Source organism: Thamnophis elegans, chromosome 17 (genome assembly GCF_009769535.1).
Source record: "Thamnophis elegans isolate rThaEle1 chromosome 17, rThaEle1.pri, whole genome shotgun sequence".
NCBI lineage: Eukaryota > Metazoa > Chordata > Lepidosauria > Squamata > Colubridae > Thamnophis > Thamnophis elegans.
In genome coordinates, this window is record NC_045557.1 from 12,009,850 (window position 1) to 12,030,271 (window position 20,422).

The window sequence follows — 20,422 nt, forward strand, 5'->3', positions numbered from 1 at the left end:
TATTATTTTATGTTCTAAGCAAGAATTTTTGAAGTGAAATGATGAGACTTGTCACTGTAGACATTTTAGGATGTTATTTTGATAGAGATTGTTATCAGTTATTGCCTGTAGAAGCACAGTAATTTGAGCAGAAAGTTTGATCACACAATTCCTTTCCTTTTCAGAGTGGAGATGATGAAGAGTACCAGCGGATTTACACCACGAAAATTAAACCTCGCCTTAAACCAGAAGATGGCATAGAGGTCGAGCATGCAGGAACTCAAAGCAGGACCATCACAGTCACCAAAAGAGTCACAGCTTACACTGTTGATGTTAGCGGCCATGAAGGTGCCAAAGAGATTGACATCAGCAGTCCTGAGTTTAAGATCAAAATTCCTAAACATGAACTTACCCAGATTTCTAATGTTGGAATTGAATCAGAGCCGGGGAAAACTGTCATCAAGATCCCACACATGGATTCACCTGGGAGAACCAGCTATGGAAAAACCTCCCACGAAGGAGGGAAATTTTATGACGTGACATATTCTGGACCAACTATTGACTTGCCTTCCCGAAAATTCGAGGCAGGTGTTCCTGATACCCTTGTGGGGAAAACTGATGTCCAAGTCTCCAACATCAAGGGTATAGGTTTGAGAGGTCAGACAGACTTCAGCAGCCCTGAAGTCAATGGGAAAACAGGGGACCGACTGCAATTTGATATCAAAGGTCCTAAAATTAAAGGGGAATTGGGAGGGTTGCAAGGCGCAGGGGTAAAAGTCCATGCCTCAGGCATTGAAGGCAAGATGACAAGTCCAGGTCTCGGTGATGAAAGCAAAGGATATGTTACATTCCCTGCAATGAAAATGCCCAAATTTGGAATATCATCTCCAAGTGCTGACATTGAAGTTCCTCAACTGGATGTAACAGCTCCATCTGTGACAATCAAAGGCCCAGGAGGATTTCCAGAATCAAAGCTGGATATAGGTGCAAAAGGACTGGATTTGAAAGGTGGGGTGAAATCAAAGATGGATTTGGGGGCTCCAGACATTGGATTTGAAGAGAGCGATGACAAATTTAAAATACCCCACATGGATAGTCCTAAATTTTCTGTTTTAGGCCCCGCAGCAGATATCAATGTTCCAAAAGGAGGGATTGAAATTAGTGGACAGACACCCAAAATATCTATGTCAGATATTGACTTGAATCTTAAAAGTCCCAAAGGAAAAGGAGGTATACATATTTCAGGGCCAAAGATGGAAGGGGACTTGAAAGGACCTAGTATGAATGTTGAGGGCACCAGTGTTGACCTTGGTGGACCATTCAAAGGTACAAGTATCTCCATGCCCTCTATGAAAACTACCCCAGTCATAGTTTCTGGGCCAGACGTTGACTTGAATCTAAAAGGGACATCATTAAAGGGTGATGTGGACATTTCTGTGCCCAAACTGGAAGGCGACCTGAAGGGCCCGCAGATTGACATCAAAGGCCCCAAAGTGGACATTGCAGCTCCTGGCATTGGCATCAAAGGTACCTCTGGTCAACTGAAAGGGCCTCATATCAAAACTCCACAAATCTCCATTCCAGACATTGACCTAAATTTGAAAGGCCCCAAAGTCAAGGGGGACATGGGTGTTTCCATACCCAGAATGGAAGGAGAACTGAAGGGCCCAGCTGTGGACATCAAGGCTCCGAAAGTAGACATTGCTGCACCAGATGTTGACCTCCATGGCCCTGGACTCAAAATGCCCAAACTGAAAATGCCCAAATTTGACGTGCCCAGTGTGAAAGGTGAAGTTCCTGATGTGGACATCAGCCTTCCCCAGGGCAGCCTTGACATCTCGGGTCCTAAAGTAGATATTGCAGCCCCAAGATTGGATATTGAAACACCAAAGATTTCAGTTCCAGATTTCGACCTGAGCCTGAAAGGGCCACCATTAAAGGGTGATGTGGATGTTTCTGTGCCCAAAGTAGAAGGCAGCTTGAAGGGCCCACAGATAGACCTCAAAGGCCCCAAAGTGGGCATTGCTGCTCCTGACATCGGCCTCAAAGGTCCTTCAGGTCAACTGAAAGGGCCTCATATAAAAACTCCACAAATCTCCATTCCAGACATTGACCTAAATTTGAAAGGCCCCAAAGTCAAGGGGGACATGGGTATTTCCATACCCAGAGTGGAAGGAGAACTGAAGGGCCCAGCTGTGGACATCAAGGCTCCGAAAGTAGACATTGTTGCACCAGATGTTGACCTCCATGGCCCTGGACTCAAAATGCCCAAACTGAAAATGCCCAAATTTGGCGTGCCCAGTGTTAAAGGTGAAGTTCCTGATGTGGACATCGGTCTTCCCCAGGGCAGCCTTGACATCTCAGGTCCTAAAGTAGATATTGCAGCCCCAAGATTGGATATTGAAGCACCAAAGATTTCAGTTCCAGATTTCGACCTGAGCCTGAAAGGGCCACCATTAAAGGGTGATGTGGATGTTTCTGTGCCCAAAGTAGAAGGCAGCTTGAAGGGCCCGCAGATAGACCTCAAAGGCCCCAAAGTGGACATTGCAGCTCCTGGCATCGGCATCAAAGGTCCTTCAGGTCAACTGAAAGGGCCTCATATCAAAACTCCACAAATTTCCATTCCAGACATTGACCTAAATTTGAAAGGCCCCAAAGTCAAGGGGGACATGGGTGTTTCCATACCCAGAATGGAAGGAGAACTGAAGGGCCCAGCTGTGGACATTAAGGCTCCGAAAGTAGACATTGTAGCACCAGATGTTGACCTCCATGGCCCTGAACTCAAAATGCCCAAATTGAAAATGCCCAAATTTGGTGTGCCCAGCGTGAAAGGTGAAGTTCCTGATGTGGACATCAGTCTTCCCCAGGGCAGCCTTGACATCTCAGGCCCTAAAGTAAATATTGCAGCCCCAAGATTGGATATTGAAGCACCAGAAGGCAAAATTAAAGGCCCTAAAGTCAAGATGCCAGGATTACATGTTGAGGCACCAAAGGTTTCTGTTCCAGATGTTGACCTGAGCCTGAAAGGGCCATCATTAGAGGGTGATGTGGATGTTTCTGTACCCAAAGTAGAAGGCAGCCTGAAGGGCCCACAGATAGACGTCAAAGGCCCCAAAGTGGACATTGTAGCTCCTGGCATTGGCCTCAAAGGTCCTTCAGGTCAACTGAAAGGGCCTCATATCAAAACTCCACAAATCTCCATTCCAGACATTGACCTAAATTTGAAAGGTCCCAAAATCAAGGGGGACATGGGTGTTTCCATACCCAGAGTGGAAGGAGAACTGAAGGGCCCAGCTGTGGACATCAAGGCTCCGAAAGTAGACATTGTAGCACCAGATGTTGACCTCCATGGCCCTGGACTCAAAATGCCCAAATTGAAAATGCCCAAATTTGGCGTGCCCAGCGTTAAAGGTGAAGTTCCTGGTGTGGACATCGATCTTCCCCAGGGCAGCCTTGACATCTCAGGCCCTAAAGTAGATATTGCAGCCCCAAGATTGGATATTGAAGCACCAAAGATTTCAGTTCCAGATTTTGACCTGAGCCTGAAAGGGCCACCATTAAAGGGTGATGTGGATGTTTCTGTGCCCAAAGTAGAAGGCAGCTTGAAGGGCCCTCAGATAGACCTCAAAGGCCCCAAAGTGGACATTGCAGCTCCTGGCATCGGCATCAAAGGTCCTTCAGGTCAACTGAAAGGGCCTCATATCAAAACTCCACAAATTTCCATTCCAGACATTGACCTAAATTTGAAAGGCCCCAAAGTCAAGGGGGACATGGGTGTTTCCATACCCAGAATGGAAGGAGAACTGAAGGGCCCAGCTGTGGACATCAAGGCTCCGAAAGTAGACATTGTTGCACCAGATATTGACCTCCATGGCCCTGGACTCAAAATGCCCAAACTGAAAATGCCCAAATTTGGCGTGCCCAGCTTGAAAGGCGAAGTTCCTGATGTGGACATTGGTGTTACTCAGGGCAGTCTTGATTTCTCTGGTCCGAAAGTAGATATTGCAGCCCCAGGATGGGACCTTGCAGCACCAGAAGGTAAAATTAAAGGCCCCAAAGTCAAGATGCCAGAAATGCATGTTAAAGGTCCTAAAATCTCCATGCCAGAAACTGATTTCAATCTAAAGGGGCCCAAACTCACAGGAGACATTGATGTTTCTATTCCAAAATTAGAAGGTGACATAAAAGGTTCAGAATTTGATATCAAAGGTCCAAAATTAGATATTGAAGCTCCAGATGTTGACCTACATGGACCAGAAGGAAAGTTGAAAATGCCCAAATTCAAGATGCCCAAATTTGGAATGCCCAGCTTTAAAGGGGAAGGTCCAGATGTGGATGTAAGCCTCCCTAAAGGAGATCTTGATCTTTCTGGTCCAAAGGTTGAACTTGAAGGACCAAGTTTGGACATTGAAGGCCCAGAAGGAAAACTAAAAGGATCCAAATTTAAGATGCCTGAGTTTAATATTCATGCACCAAAGATATCAATGCCAGATGTTGATTTGAATCTAAAAGGGCCAAAATGGAAAGGGAATGCAGACATTTCTGGACCAAAAATAGAAGGTGAACTTAAGGGACCCCAGGTTGATATTGAAGGTCCTAAACTGGATGTTGATGTCCCTGATTTAGAGCTGGAAGGGCCTGAAGGAAAAATTAAAGGATCCAAATTCAAGATGCCCAAGTTGAATATTAAAGCTCCCAAAATCTCCATGCCAGATGTAGATCTCAAAGTCCCCAAAATGAAGGGTGAAATGGATGTAACGGTTCCAAAACTAGAAGGAGATTTGAAAGGACCCAATCTTGCTGCACCAAAATTGGATATAGATCTCCCAGATGTTGAACTCGAAGGCCCAGAAGCCAAGTTGAAGATACCCAAGATGAAGTTACCAAAATTTGGAACACCTGGGTTGAAAGGAGAGGGTCCTGATGTCAATGTGAACCTTCCCAAAGGAGATTTGGATGTTTCAGGGCCAAAAATAGATATCGATATGCCAAGTGTGGACATTGAAGGCCCAGAAGGAAAACTGAAAGGTCCAAAGTTTAAAATGCCTGAAATGCATTTCAAAACACCCAAAATCTCCATGCCAGATGTTGACTTCAATTTGAAAGGTCCAAAAGTGAAAGGTGATATGGATGTTTCTATTCCAACATTAGAAGGAGAATTCAAGGGACCCAGCGTTGATATCAAGAGGCCTACAGTAGAGCTAAGTGGTCCAGACGTTGATCTCCAGAGTGAGGGGAAACTAAAAATGCCAAAATTGAAGATGCCAATTTTTACTGTTTCAGGCCCAAAATTAGAAGGGCCTGATGTAGACCTAAGCTTGCCAAAGGGAGAAATTGACATCTCAGGTCCAAAGATAGATGTGGAAACTCCAGAATTTGATATTGAAGGTCCTGAAGGAAAGCTGAAAGGTTCCAAATTTAAGATGCCAAAACTAAATATCAAAGCACCGAAGATCTCCATGCCTGATGTAGATTTGAACATCAAAGGACCTGGAGCAAGAGGACAGATGGATGTAACGGTACCAAATATTGAAGGCAATCTTGAAGGACCTCAGGTTGATATAAAGTCTCCTAAACTGGATGTGGAAGCACCAGACATTCACTTAGAATATCCAGAAGGAAAAGTGAAAGGGCCCAAATTTAAGATGCCTGAGATGCACATCAAAGCTCCAAAGATCTCTATGCCAGATGTTGATTTCAACCTGAAAGGTCCAAAGCTGACGGGAGATGTGGATGTGTCTGTTCCCAAGTTAGAAGGTGGCCTTAAAGGGCCAGATGTAGATATCAAAGGTCCCAAAATGGATGTTGATGCACCTAACATTGAACTTCATGGACCAGAAGGAAAGTTGAAGATGCCAAAATTCAAAATGCCCAAATTTGGAATGCACGGCTTCAAGGGAGAAGGCCCAGATGTGGATGTAAGCCTCCCTAAAGGAGATCTTGATCTTTCTGGTCCAAAAGTGGAACTTGAAGGACCAAGTTTGGACATTGAAGGCCCAGAAGGAAAAGTGAAAGGGTCTAAATTCAAGATGCCTGAAATGCACTTCAAGACGCCAAAGATCTCTATGCCAGATGTTGATTTCAATCTGAAAGGTCCAAAGCTGAAGGGAGATGTGGATGTTTCTGTTCCAAAGCTAGAAGGTCCAGATGTGGATATCAAAGGTCCCAAATTGGATATTGATGCACCAGATGTAGAAATTGAAGGTCCTGAAGGGAAGTGGAAAAGTCCCAAGTTTAAGATGCCTGAAATGCACATCAAAGCTCCTAAAATCTCCATGCCAGATGTTGATCTGAACCTCAAAGGTCCAAAGCTGAAGGGAGATGTGGATGTTTCTGTCCCAAAGCTTGAAGGTCCAGATGTGGATATCAAGGGTCCCAAAGTGGACATTGATGCACCTAACGTTGAACTTCATGGACCAGAAGGAAAGCTGAAGATGCCCAAATTCAAAATGCCCAAATTTGGAATGCCCAGCTTCAAAGGGGAAGGTCCAGATGTGGATGTAAGCCTCCCTAAAGGAGATCTTGATCTTTCTGGTCCAAAAGTGGAACTTGAAGGACCAAGTTTGGACATTGAAGGCCCAGAAGGAAAAGTGAAAGGGCCCAAATTTAAGATGCCTGATATGCACTTCAAGACCCCAAAGATCTCTATGCCAGATGTTGATTTCAACCTGAAAGGTCCAAAGCTGAAGGGAGATGTGGATGTGTCTGTTCCCAAGCTAGAAGGTGACCTTAAAGGGCCAGATATAGATATTAAAGGGCCCAAAGTGGACATTGATGCACCTGATGTTGAACTTCATGGACCAGAAGGAAAGTTGAAGATGCCAAAATTCAAAATGCCCAAATTTGGAATGCACGGCTTCAAGGGAGAAGGTCCAGATGTGGATGTAAGCCTCCCTAAAGGAGATCTTGATCTTTCTGGTCCAAAAGTGGAACTTGAAGGACCAAGTTTGGACATTGAAGGCCCAGAAGGAAAAGTGAAAGGGTCCAAATTCAAGATGCCTGATATGCACTTCAAGACCCCAAAGATCTCTATGCCAGATGTTGATTTCAATCTGAAAGGTCCAAAGCTGAAGGGAGATGTGGATGTTTCTGTTCCAAAGCTAGAAAGTCCAGATGTGGATATCAAAGGTCCCAAATTGGATATTGATGCACCAGATGTAGAAATTGAAGGTCCTGAAGGGAAGTGGAAAAGCCCCAAGTTTAAGATGCCTGAAATGCACATCAAAGCTCCTAAAATCTCCATGCCAGATGTTGATCTGAACCTCAAAGGTCCAAAGCTGAAGGGAGATGTGGATGTTTCTGTCCCAAAGCTTGAAGGTCCAGATGTGGATATCAAGGGTCCCAAAGTGGACATTGATGCACCTAACGTTGAACTTCATGGACCAGAAGGAAAGTTGAAGATGCCAAAATTTAAAATGCCCAAATTTGGAATGCCCACCTTCAGAGGGGAAGGTCCAGATGTGGATGTAAGCCTCCCTAAAGGAGATCTTGATCTTTCTGGTCCAAAAGTGGAACTTGAAGGACCAAGTTTGGACATTGAAGGCCCAGAAGGAAAAGTGAAAGGGCCCAAATTTAAGATGCCTGATATGCACTTCAAGACCCCAAAGATCTCTATGCCAGATGTTGATTTCAACCTGAAAGGTCCAAAGCTGAAGGGAGATGTGGATGTGTCTGTTCCCAAGCTAGAAGGTGAACTTAAAGGGCCAGATATAGATATCAAAGGGCCCAAAGTGGACATTGATGCACCTGATGTTGAACTTCATGGACCAGAAGGAAAGTTGAAGATGCCCAAATTAAAAATGCCCAAATTTGGAATGCCCGGCTTCAAAGGTGAAGGTCCAGATGTGGATGTAAGCCTCCCTAAAGGAGATCTTGATCTTTCTGGTCCAAAAGTGGAACTTGAAGGACCAAGTTTGGACATTGAAGGCCCAGAAGGAAAAGTGAAAGGCCCCAAATTTAAGATGCCTGATATGCACTTCAAGACGCCAAAGATCTCTATGCCAGATGTTGATTTCAATCTGAAAGGTCCAAAGTTGAAGGGAGATATGGATGTTTCTGTTCCAAAGCTGGAAGCTCCAGATGTGGATATCAAGGGTCCCAGATTGGATATTGATGCACCAGATGTAGAAATTGAAGGTCCTGAAGGAAAGTGGAAAAGTCCCAAGCTTAAGATGCCTGAAATGCACATCAAAGCTCCCAAAATCTCCATGCCAGACTTTGACTTGAACCTCAAAGGTCCAAAAGTGAAAGGAGATGTAGATGTGTCTGTTCCTAAGCTAGAAGGTGACCTTAAAGGGCCAGATATAGATATCAAAGGGCCCAAAGTAGACATTGATGCACCTGATGTTGAACTTCATGGACCAGAAGGAAAGTTAAAAATGCCCAAATTCAAAATGCCCAAATTTGGAATGCCCAGCTTCAAAGGGGAAGGTCCAGATGTGGATGTAAGCCTCCCTAAAGGAGAGCTTGATCTTTCTGGTCCAAAAGTGGAACTTGAAGGACCAAGTCTGGATATTGAAGGCCCAGAGGGAAAATTGAAAGGGTCCAAATTTAAAATGCCTGAAATGCACTTCAAGACCCCAAAGATCTCAATGCCCGACATTGATCTGAATCTCAAAGGTCCAAAAGTGAAAGGAGATGTAGATGTGTCTGTTCCCAAACTGGAAGGTCCAGATGTGGATATCAGAGGTCCCAAATTGGACATTGATGCACCCAATGTAGAATTTGAAGGTCCTGAAGGGAAGTGGAAAAGTCCCAGGTTTAAGATGCCCGAAATGAACATCAAAGCTCCCAAAATCTCCATGCCAGACTTTGATTTGAACCTCAAAGGTCCAAAAGTGAAAGGAGATGTGGATGTCTCCGTACCAACCTTGGAAGGTAATCTGAAGGGCCCTGACATTGACATCAAAGGGCCTAAGCTTGATGTGGATGCTCCAGATGTTGATCTTGAAGGCCCAGAAGGGAAGTGGAAAGGACCCAAATTTAAAATGCCTGAAATGAACATCAAAGCTCCCAAAATATCCATGCCAGACTTTGATCTGAACCTCAAAGGTCCAAAAGTGAAAGGAGATGTGGATGTTTCTGTGCCCAAGATAGAAGGTGGCCTGAAAGGCCCTGATGTGGACATCAAAGGGCCCAAAGTTGGTGTTGATCTTCCTGAAGTTGACCTTGAAGGGCCCGAAGGAAAACTCAAAGGTCCTAAGTTTAAGATGCCTGAAATGCATTTTAATGTTCCTAAAATCTCTATGCCTGATATAGATTTGAACTGGAGGAAGCCTAAAGTAGAAGCCGATGTCTCTATACCAACGGTGGAGGGGGATTTGAAAGGCCCAAGTGTGGACATCAAAGGTCCCAAACTAGGTATTGATGTCCCTGAGGTTGACGTAGAAGGACCAGAAGGGAAATGGAAAGGGCCCAAATTTAAGATGCCTGAAATGAACATCAAAGCTCCCAAAATTTCCATGCCAGATTTTGATTTAAACCTGAAAGGTCCTAAAATGAAGGGAGATGTGGATATTTCTGTGCCAAAGCTAGAGGGGGATGTTAAGGGGCCAGAACTCGATATTAAAGCACCCCAATTAGATATTAATGCCCCTGATATAAGTGTGGAAGTACCAGAGGGAAAGATAAAAGGTCCTAAATTTAATATGCCCGAAATGCACATCAAAGCTCCAAAGATCTCCATGCCAGATTTTGACTTGAACCTCAAAGGTCCAAAACTGAAGGGAGATGTTGATGTCTCTGTTCCCAAACTGGAAGGTCCAGATGTGGATATCAGGGGTCCCAAATTGGACATTGATGCACCCGATGTAGAAATTGAAGGTCCTGAAGGGAAGTGGAAAAGTCCCAAGTTTAAGATGCCCGAAATGAACATCAAAGCTCCCAAAATCTCTATGCCAGACTTTGATTTGAACCTCAAAGGCCCAAAACTGAAGGGAGATGTTGATGTCTCTGTTCCCAAACTGGAAGGTCCAGATGTGGATATCAGGGGTCCCAAATTGGACATTGATGCACCCGATGTAGAAATTGAAGGTCCTGAAGGGAAGTGGAAAAGTCCCAAGTTTAAGATGCCCGAAATGAACATCAAAGCTCCCAAAATCTCTATGCCAGACTTTGATTTGAACCTCAAAGGTCCAAAAGTGAAAGGAGATGTGGATGTCTCAGTACCAAGTTTGGAAGGTGATCTGAAGGGCCCTGACATTGATATCAAAGGGCCCAAACTAGACATGGATGTTCCAGATGTTGATCTTGAAGGCCCAGAAGGGAAGTGGAAATTTAAGATGCCTGAAATGAACATCAAAGCTCCCAAAATCTCCATGCCAGACTTTGACTTGAATCTGAAAGGACCGAAAGTGAAAGGAGATGTGGATGTTTCATTGCCAAAGGTTGAAGCCCCTGATGTGGACATCAAAGCCCCCAAAGTGGACATTGACATGCCCAATGTTGACGTGCATGGTCCAGAGGGCAAAATCAAGCTGCCCAAATTTAAAATGCCCAGGTTTGGGGTTCCTGGATTTAAAGGAGAAGGTCCTTCAGTGGATGTGACCATACCCAAGGGAGAAATGGATATATCTGGTCCCAAACTAGATATTGAAACACCTGATCTGGAAATCGAACCCCCAGAAGGAAAACTGAAAGGCCCCAAAGTGAAGATGCCGGAAATGCATTTTAACGTCCCCAAAATCTCAATCCCAGATATTGATTTGAATTTAAAAGGCCCAAAACTCAAAGGAGATGTAGGAGGTGACCTTAAAGGACCTGAAATTGCATTGAAAGGACCTGATGTTGAACTGGAGGCACCAAAAGTAGACATTGAAGCAAAACCAAAGAAATCAAGATTTAAACTTCCCAAGTTCAATTTTTCTGGCCCCAAACTTCACACACCTGAAGTTGACGTGAAGGTTAAGAAACCAGATGTTGATATCTCCGGACCAAAAGTGGGTGTTCAGAGTCCGGAGGTGGATATCCAAGGAAAAGCAAAAGGTCCTAAATTTAAAATGCCGTCATTGAATATTTCCTCCCCTAAGGTCTTTATGCCAGATGTGGAATTAAATTTGAAAGGGTCTAAATTAAAAGGAGACCTGAATGTTTCTGTGCCAAGCTTGGAAGGAGATTTGAAAGCCCCTGAAATTGACGTCAAAGGCCCCAAGATGGAAGTCGGTACACCAGAAGTTGATCTTCATGGCCCTGAAGGCAAACTCAAAATGCCGAAGTTTAAGATGCCCAAATTTGGAACCCCAGGCATCAAAGCAGAAGCTCCTGATGTGGACGTAACCCTTCCCAAAGCTGACCTTGACTTGTCGGGCCCCAAAGTGGACATTGAAACTCCTGACCTAGAAGGGCCAGAGGGGAAGCTGAAAGGTCCAAGGATTAAGATGCCGGAAATGCACTTCAAAACGCCGAAAATCTCAATGCCAGACATAGACCTGAATCTGAAAGGCCCAAAATTGAAGGGAGACATTGATGTCTCTGTGCCAAAATTGGAAGGCGACTTGAAGGGCCCTGATGTGGATATCAAAGGTCCAAAAGTAGATGTTGACCTTCCAGATGTTGATCTTGAAGGCCCAGAAGGAAAACTGAAAGGGCCCAGGTTCAAGATGCCTGACTTACATTTTAAAACACCTAAAATCTCTGCACCAGATTTTGATTTGAATTTGAAAGGCCACAAAATCAAAGGTGATATTGATATGAAAGCTCCCACACTGGAAGGTGACTTGAAGGGTCCAGAAATAGACATCAAAGGCCCCAAAGTGGACATTGATATACCAGAGGTGGACATTGAAGGCCCAGAAGGAAAAGTGAAAGGGCCCAAATTTAAGATGCCCGACATGCATTTTAAGGCTCCCAAAATTTCCATGCCAGATTTTGACTTAAACCTGAAAGGACCCAAATTAAAAGGAGATGCAGATGTGACCTTACCAACATTGGAAGGTGATCTAAAGGGACCTGACATTGACATCAAAGGGCCCAAGGTAGACATTGACGTTCCAGATGTTGATCTTGAAGGACCTGAAGGGAAGTGGAAAGGACCCAAATTTAAGATGCCGGACATGAACATCAAAGCACCTAAAATCTCAATGCCAGATGTGGATTTCAACATGAAGGGACCTAAACTCAAGGGAGATTTGGATGTCTCAGGCCCAGGACTGCAAGGAGACCTTAGAGGACCAGAAATTGACATCAAAGGTCCAAAGCTGGACGTTGATGTCCCAGATGTTGACCTACATGGACCAGAAGGAAAGTTGAAGATGCCCAAATTCAAAATGCCCAAATTTGGCATGCCCGGCTTCAAAGGGGAAGGTCCAGATGTGGATGTAAGCCTCCCTAAAGGAGATCTTGATCTTTCTGGTCCAAAAGTGGAACTTGAAGGACCAAGTTTGGACATTGAAGGCCCAGAAGGAAAAGTGAAAGGGCCCAAATTTAAGATGCCTGAAATGCACTTCAAGACCCCAAAGATCTCAATGCCCGACATTGATCTGAACCTCAAAGGTCCAAAACTGAAGGGAGATGTTGATGTTTCCGTTCCAAAGCTAGAAGGTCCAGATGTGGATATCAAGGGTCCCAAATTGGACATTGATGCACCCGATGTAGAATTTGAAGGTCCTGAAGGGAAGTGGAAAAGTCCCAAGTTTAAGATGCCCGAAATGCACATCAAAGCTCCCAAAATCTCCATGCCAGACTTTGACTTGAACCTCAAAGGTCCAAAAGTGAAAGGAGATGTAGATGTCTCCGTACCAACCTTGGAAGGTGATCTGAAGGGCCCCAACATTGACATCAAAGGGCCCAATCTAGATGTGGATGTTCCAGATGTTGATCTTGAAGGCCCAGAAGGGAAGTGGAAAGGACCCAAATTTAAAATGCCAGAAATGCATTTTAAGACTCCTAAAATGTCCATGCCAGATGTGGATGTAAACCTAAAAGCTCCCAAACTGAAAGGAGACCTGAATGTCTCAGTTCCAGAGGGTGATTTGAAAGGCCCAGAAATTGACATCAAAGGTCCAAAGCTAGATATTGATGCTCCAGATGTCGACCTACATGGTCCAGAAGGAAAACTCAAAATGCCAAAGTTCAAGATGCCCAAGTTTGGCATCCCGAGCTTCAAAGGGGAAGGCCCAGATGTGGATGTAAGCCTCCCAAAAGCAGACCTTGATATTTCTGTCCCCAAAGTTGAACTGGAAGCACCATGTATGGACATTCAAGGCCCAGAGGGAAAAGTGAAAGGGTCCAAATTTAAGATGCCTGAAATGCACTTCAAGACCCCAAAGATCTCAATGCCCGATATTGATCTGAACCTCAAAGGTCCAAAACTGAAGGGAGATGTAGATGTGTCTGTTCCCAAACTGGAAGGTGACCTAAAAGGGCCAGATGTGGATATCAGAGGTCCCACACTGGACATTGATGCACCTGATGTTGAACTTCATGGACCAGAAGGAAAGTTGAAGATGCCCAAATTCAAGATGCCCAAATTCGGAATGTCTGGCTTCAAAGGGGAAGGGCCAGAAATAGACGTAAGCCTCCCCAAAGGAGATCTTGATCTTTCTGTCCCAAAAGTTGAACTTGAAGCTCCATGTTTGGACATTGAAGGCCCAGAAGGAAAAGTGAAAGGTCCCAAGTTTAAGATGCCTGAGATGCACTTCAAGACCCCAAAGATCTCAATGCCCGACATTGATCTGAATCTCAAAGGTCCAAAACTGAAAGGAGATGTGGATGTTTCCGTTCCAAAGCTAGAAGGTCCAGATGTGGATATCAAGGGTCCCAGATTGGACATTGATGCACCAGATGTAGAAATTGAAGGTCCTGAAGGGAAGTGGAAAAGTCCCAAGTTTAAGATGCCCGAAATGAACATCAAAGCTCCCAAAATCTCCATGCCAGACTTTGACTTGAACCTCAAAGGTCCAAAAGTGAAAGGAGATGTGGATGTTTCTGTCCCAAAGATGGAAGGTGACCTGAGAGGTCCAGAAATAGACATTAACGTTCCTCAGATAAATCCTCCTGACATTGATATTAGAGGACCTGAAGGCAAAATGAAAGGCCCTAAATTTCAGATGCCTGAATTTAACATCAAGGCCCCCAAAATGTCCATGCCAGATGTGGACTTCAACCTCAGAGGCCCTAAACTGAAAGGAGATGTCAATCTGGAAGTATCTGCTCCCAACCTAGATGCTGATTTGAAGGGGCCAGATCTTGATATCAAGGGCCCTCAACTGGATGCCTCCATACCTGATGTGGATTTGCAATGTCCTGAGGGAAAACTCAAAGGTCCCAAGTTTAAGATGCCCGAAATGAACATCAAAGCTCCCAAGATCTCCATGCCAGACTTTGATTTGAACCTCAAAGGTCCCAGAATGAAAGGAGATGTGGATATTTCTGTGCCTACGTTGGAGGCTGACCTGAAGGCTCCTGACGTTGACATCAGAGGTCCCAAAGTAGACATCGAAGTTGGAGGTCCAGAAGGAAGTTGGAAAGGCCCCAAAATTAAGATGCCTGAAATGCAGATGAAAGGCCCTCAAATCTCTATGCCTGATGTACAGCTTGGTCTGAAAGGCGATGTCAGCGGACGAAAACTCGGAGGAGATTTCAAAGGTCCTGAAATTGACATTGCGGCTCCCACTGTTGATATCCACGGTCCAGATGGAAAAGTAAAATTACCCAAGATGAAGCTTCCTAAATTTGGCATCCCCGAGTTCAAAGGAGAAGGACCTCAGTTGGACGCCAACCTACCCGAAGGAGAGTTGAAAGTATCTGGTGCCGATGTGAAAATCGCAGCTCCAGGTTTGGACATCAAAGGACCAGAAGGACAATGGAAGGGCCCTGGGGTGAAAATGCCAGAAATGCATTTCAAAACCCCTCAGATCTCCATGCCAGAAATTGACTTAAATCTGAACAGTCACAAGGTGAAGGGGGATGTGGATGTCTCTGTTCCAGGAATGGCCATCCAAGGACCAGGAATTGAAGCAAAAGGTCCAGAGATTGACTTGGAATGTCCGGATGTGAATGCCGAAGGGCCAGAGGGCAATGTGAAACTCCCCAGATTTAAGATGCCAAAATTTGGGTTTGGAGCAAAGAGCCCCAAGGCTGAGGTGAAGTCCCCCACTGTGGACGTGTCTCTTCCTGAAGCTGAGCTGAACATCGAGTCGCCAGATGTTGCCATTTCTGCCAAAGGGAAGAAAAGCAAGTTCAAAATGCCCAAAATCCACATGAGTGGAGGCAAAGTCAAAGGCAAGAAGGGTGGTTTTGATGTGAGTGGAGAAATAGACGCCAATGTGAAATCGCCAGATTTGGAAGGAAGCCTCTCGGTCCCAGAAGCATCCCTCAAAGCGGATGCCAACATCAAATCCCCCAAGGGAAAGAAACCAGTATTTGGAAAACTCTCGTTTCCTGATGTTGAGTTTGATATCAAATCACCCATGTTCAAGGCTGATGCTTCTATGCCTAAGGTGGAAGGAGAGGTCAAGATGCCGGGAATAGATGTGACGTCACCCAGTCTGAAGTCGCCCAGTCTTGAAGCTTCCATTCCCAGTGGAAGCGTCAACATTGGAGGTCCCAATCTTAAGGGTCCTGAGTTCAAGCTCTCAGGTGAAAGCATTGGCCTGACGGGTCCTAAATTGGAAGGAGATGTGAGAATCCCCAGCGCTGAGGTCAACCTCGCCACTCCTGACATCAACCTGAAAGGTCCATCAGTCAACGTACCCTCCGTGGATGTTTCCGCACCTTCCTTCTCTGCCCCAGGTGTCGATGTTCATTTGAAAGGACCAAAGCTGAAAGGTGATGTCGATCTCCCAAGTGCTGAGATCCAAGGTCCAGGAGGGAAGCTGAAATTCCCCAAGTTCAGCTTGCCAAAATTTGGGAAGCCTGGAGTCAACCTGGAAGGGCCAGACGTCGACATTCAAGGACAGTTGCCCTCTGCACACCTTGACGTCTCTTCCCCGGGAATTGGAGGAGAGGCAAGCATTCCTGAAATGGACATGAGCCTGAAAGGACCAAAGCTAGGGAAAGACCTGGGTTTTTCTGGTGAGATTAAAGCTCCGAAGATGGACGTGGGCATGCCAGATGTTGGTGTCAGTGGATTTGAAGGGAAGTTTCAGATGCAAAAGCCTTCGGGTCTAGACGTCCATCTAACAGCTCCAGATGTTGACATGAGAGGGCCGAAAGTGAAGATGACTTCGGAAGGAGGCCTCTCTGTACCTGAGGTGGACATCAATCTGAAAGGACCAAAGATCAAAGGAGATCTCGGCGTTTCTGGTAGCATGACATCCCCCCAAGTGGAAGGCTCTGGAGGCGGAGTTAAACTTCCCTGCATGAAACTTCCGCAGTTTGCCATCGCTGGTGAAGGGGGCGGCATTTCAGGACCACAGATCAAAGGACCTGAAGTTGACTTTGATTTGAACATGAAAGGACCAAGTTTGAAAGGAGACACCCAGTTTGCTACTGACTTGAAAGGTCAACACGGTGGACTGGAAATGCCAGGCATGAAGATTTCTGGCCTGGACTTGGACACTGGGACCCCGGATATCTGCCTGAGAGGACCTTCCCTCAATGTCTCAGGTCCAAAAGTTTCCGGGCCAGACTTTGAGGTCAATCTGAAAGGGCCCAAGGCCAAAGCGCCGGAGATACCCATGGGCGCCAAAGGGACAGGGGACCTTCGCTTTTCTGGACCAAAGATAGGGGGTGATCTCAGCGATCCCAAATTATGTCTCAAAGGTCCTTCTTTTGGGATGGAGGCTCCACAAGGCCATGTAGAAAGTTCAACTGGCAAGGTGTCCTTCCCTAAAATGAAAATCCCGAAATTTGTGGTGGCAGGGCAGGAACCAGTGGGAAGGGAAGTCGGGGTCGATGTCGAGTTTCCTCACCCACCCCAAGCAAGTCTCCACGATGAGGCAGTAACAGTTGAGTTGGAAGAACCTGACCTGAAACTGAAGAAATCTAAAATCAAAATGCCCAAGTTTGGCTTCTCCAAACCCAAAGCCAAAGGAAGTGTGGGCTCTCCAGAAATCTCAACATCTGGGGCCGGGGTTGAAGGAGAGCTCAAAGCAAGTTTAGGGTCCTTAGAAGGTGAGGTGGAAGTAGGGGAAGCAGCCGCCTCGCCCAAAGGAAAATTCTCCTTCTTTAAGACCAAAAAGTCCCGGCACCGGTCGTCCTCCTTTAGTGACGAGCACTCCTCGCACTCCACCCCGACCGGCACGCTGGAGCATGAAGGAGACAAAGGCAAGCATGCCAAGCTCAAATTTGGCACATTTGGCGGGATCGGGTCAAAAAGCAAAGGGTCGTACGAGGTCACGGGAAGTGACGACGAGGCAGGGAGAACCCAAGGCAGCGGCGCCTCCCTCGAGTCCAAAAAATCGCGGCTCTCTTCGTCCTCCAGTAACGAAAGCGGGACGAAAGCTGGCTTCCGAGTGCCGGTGGTGGAATTGACGGTGGCGAAAAAGAAAGAGTAGTCCAGGAAAACGCATATGTACATAACACCCCTTCCTGTACATAAGGTCCCTCTCACCCCATTGCGCTCTCCTTCTCCCTCTGTATATATATATATATATATTTTCCCTTCCGGCTTCAAATACTTTGCAATGAAACAGGTGATCTACAGTGAAATACTAGGGTTTTGAGAGCAAAGTGATTCCTGTTTTACTGTGAATAGGGGCAGGTTCCACTCAAAGATTTCTATCTTCCCGAGATCTAAATCAATTCCAAACTGATACAGCAGGGGGCATTTGCGGTGGTCCAGGGCGGAAGGCGAACAATTTTAATGTATCATCGGCACGTTTTTTCACGGCGAGGCCACGACACGCAGCATTATAGAGCCTGCCAGAAATTTCTGACCCTTTTGCTGGGGTCATGAATATCTCCTAAATTCTTCCCAAAGTGGTCTTTGGGGGAATTGCGCTGAGAATATCCGCCTTTCTTTCTTTTTTTTAAAAAAGGAAAACTTTTTTTAAAAAAAGGAAAAAAAAATTTTAAAAAAGAAAAAAATTTAAAAAAAGTTTTCTAAAAAAGAAAAACTTAAAAAAAACTTTTTCAAAAAAGAAAAACTTTTTTTAAAAAAAGAAATTTTTTTTAAAAGAAAAACTTTTTTCAAAAAGTAGCAGCCAATGCCTTAAAAAAAACCACGGCAGGGTCTTTCAGCTGTATCAGTTTGAATTCAATCTAAAATCCCCCCCCCCCACAGACACACAGATCAGCAAAGGGGTGAATTTTTTGCGGATGGAGAAGTGACGGATTTTGAAAAGCCTGGATTATGTGATATTTAAAGCTGTGCCGTAAGGAAGATAGATGTACAGTTTTTTTTTTGAGGGGAGTATTTTGGATGATTTTCTCTTTTGCTCGGGCATAAGATTATGCTTCGTATGCTACAAGAGCTTTATGTTTACCTAAGCAAGCTTTGATTGAGATATATTACATATATATTTCAATTCACTGAGTATCTTCAGTGTTGATCCATGAAAATGTGTTCATTTTAACTACTAGGGGTTTATTTTATTTTTGCTTTTACTTGCAGGGGGCTAAAATGTTTTCTCCTTTAAAATTATGGATTTATGAAAAAGAAACACTGCACATATACAGAAGCAAGTAAGAGGTGTCAAATCTGGGCCTTCTTTGCAACAAAAAATGACTTTTTCATTTGTTCGATAAAATGATTAAACCAATTGCAACCAAATATCCACATGGAATTTATTTGTTGTTGAAAAAACGCTGTTGCAAAACAATTCAAGCCAAAAACCCTTACGACGCCCTCTTTATTGCTTCTGAATATTTCTTATTTTTGTAAAAGAAGAGAGTCCTCTTAGCTGAGGAACAAATATTTTTGTCATTAATTCCTCCCGACAGATGCAAAATTGTTATCTTTTTGTCATTAACTGTACCTTGATTATAAAACAAAACGAATACAAAGAAAACTATTTTTCAGCACTTTAATGGCAAATTAATTGAGAATGTATGGAAACTGATCTTGTAAAATGCAAATAAACTGTTTATTAACCTTTTAACCACTGTGTGTTTTCTGGGTTTCTTGTTGCTCACTTGCAACTATAAATATCAGATTTAACAGATTAATGAAGTTGGAAGGGACCTTGGAGGTCATCTAGTCCAACCCACCCTCCCAAGCAGGAGACCCTACACCATTTCTGACAGATGGAAATCCAGTCTCTTCTTGAAAGCCTCCAAAATCCTTTCATATTTTCGAGCAACACAGAGCAGACAAATCTGCGAAGGCAAAAATAGATCTTCCATGCTGGAAGCAACATTGTCCTAATCAGCTGGAAAGTCAGTTTGATATATTTACATATTGCAGATTAACAGAGCTGGAAGGGACCATGTAGGTCATCTAGTCCAACCCCCCACCCAAGCAGGAGACCCTGCACCATTTCTGACAGATGGCAGTCCAGTCTCTTCTTGAAACATGGGGCAAAACTCACTGAGCAATTGTCTCGCTTAGCAACAGAACTTTTGGATTCCATTGTGGTCGTAAGTCGAGGATTACCTATATTAGGAAGTTTTGGAGGGGATCCTCGGGAATGTTGCTTGGTGGGTCGAGACCGATAAAAGTTTTGCTCTGGTCCTAAACTCAACTCAAGCACTGCTTAAATTAATCCAAGATTTTGTGGTCAAATAAACCCAGATTCTACAAAAAAACCCTCAGATAACAAAAAGCACAATAATTCAGATTTAAAACAAAATGGTTTTTAGATAATACACACCATACCACGTCTAGAAAAACTCCTATTGTATATAGATAAATAGATAGGAGAGAGAGAGATGATAAAGATAGATAGATAGATAGATAGATAGATAGATGATAGATAGGAGAAATATGATATAGATAGATAGAGATAGAGATAGATAGGAGAGAGAGAGGGAGAGAGAGAGAGATGATAGAGATGATAGAGATAGATAGGAGAGAGAGAGGAGATAGATAGATGATAGAAAGATGATAGAGAGATAGGAGAGATGAGATAGATAGATAGATATAGACAGACAGACAGACAGATACAGATAGATACAGATAGATAGATAGATATAGACAGATAGATATAGATAGATAGATAGATATAGACAGACAGACAGATAGATACAGATAGATATAGACAGATAGATATAGATAGATAGATAGATAGATAGATAGATAGATAGATAGATAGATAGATATAGACAGACAGACAGACAGATAGATACAGATAGATAGATAGATATAGACAGATAGATATAGATAGATAGATAGATAGATAGATAGATAGATAGATAGATAGATAGATATAGACAGACAGACAGACAGACAGATAGATAGATAGGAGAGAGAGATGATAGAGATGATAGATTATATCTCTCCTTTATTGTCATTGTACAAAATAAATACAACGAAATTGGTTTTAGTCTCACTGGTGCAACCCATGACAAGAAATACAAACAACATAAATATTATAAAGAATAAAATGCAAGTAATTAGGAGAAA

At 44.2% G+C, this 20,422-nt stretch overlaps 1 protein-coding gene across 2 annotated transcripts in view; it reads left to right on the forward strand.

The window, feature by feature from the left end:
• LOC116519870 (neuroblast differentiation-associated protein AHNAK-like) overlaps nt 1-17,902 on the forward strand; it is a 78,059-nt gene extending 60,157 nt beyond the window's left edge. For both annotated transcript variants that reach the window (XM_032233958.1, XM_032233957.1), the window contains exon 5: nt 165-17,902. In XM_032233958.1, coding sequence (XP_032089849.1) covers nt 165-17,414 — 17,250 coding nt within the window. In that variant the 3' untranslated portion in view covers nt 17,415-17,902. The remainder of the gene's footprint in view (nt 1-164) is intronic.
• Nucleotides 17,903-20,422: the final 2,520 nt, after the last annotated feature.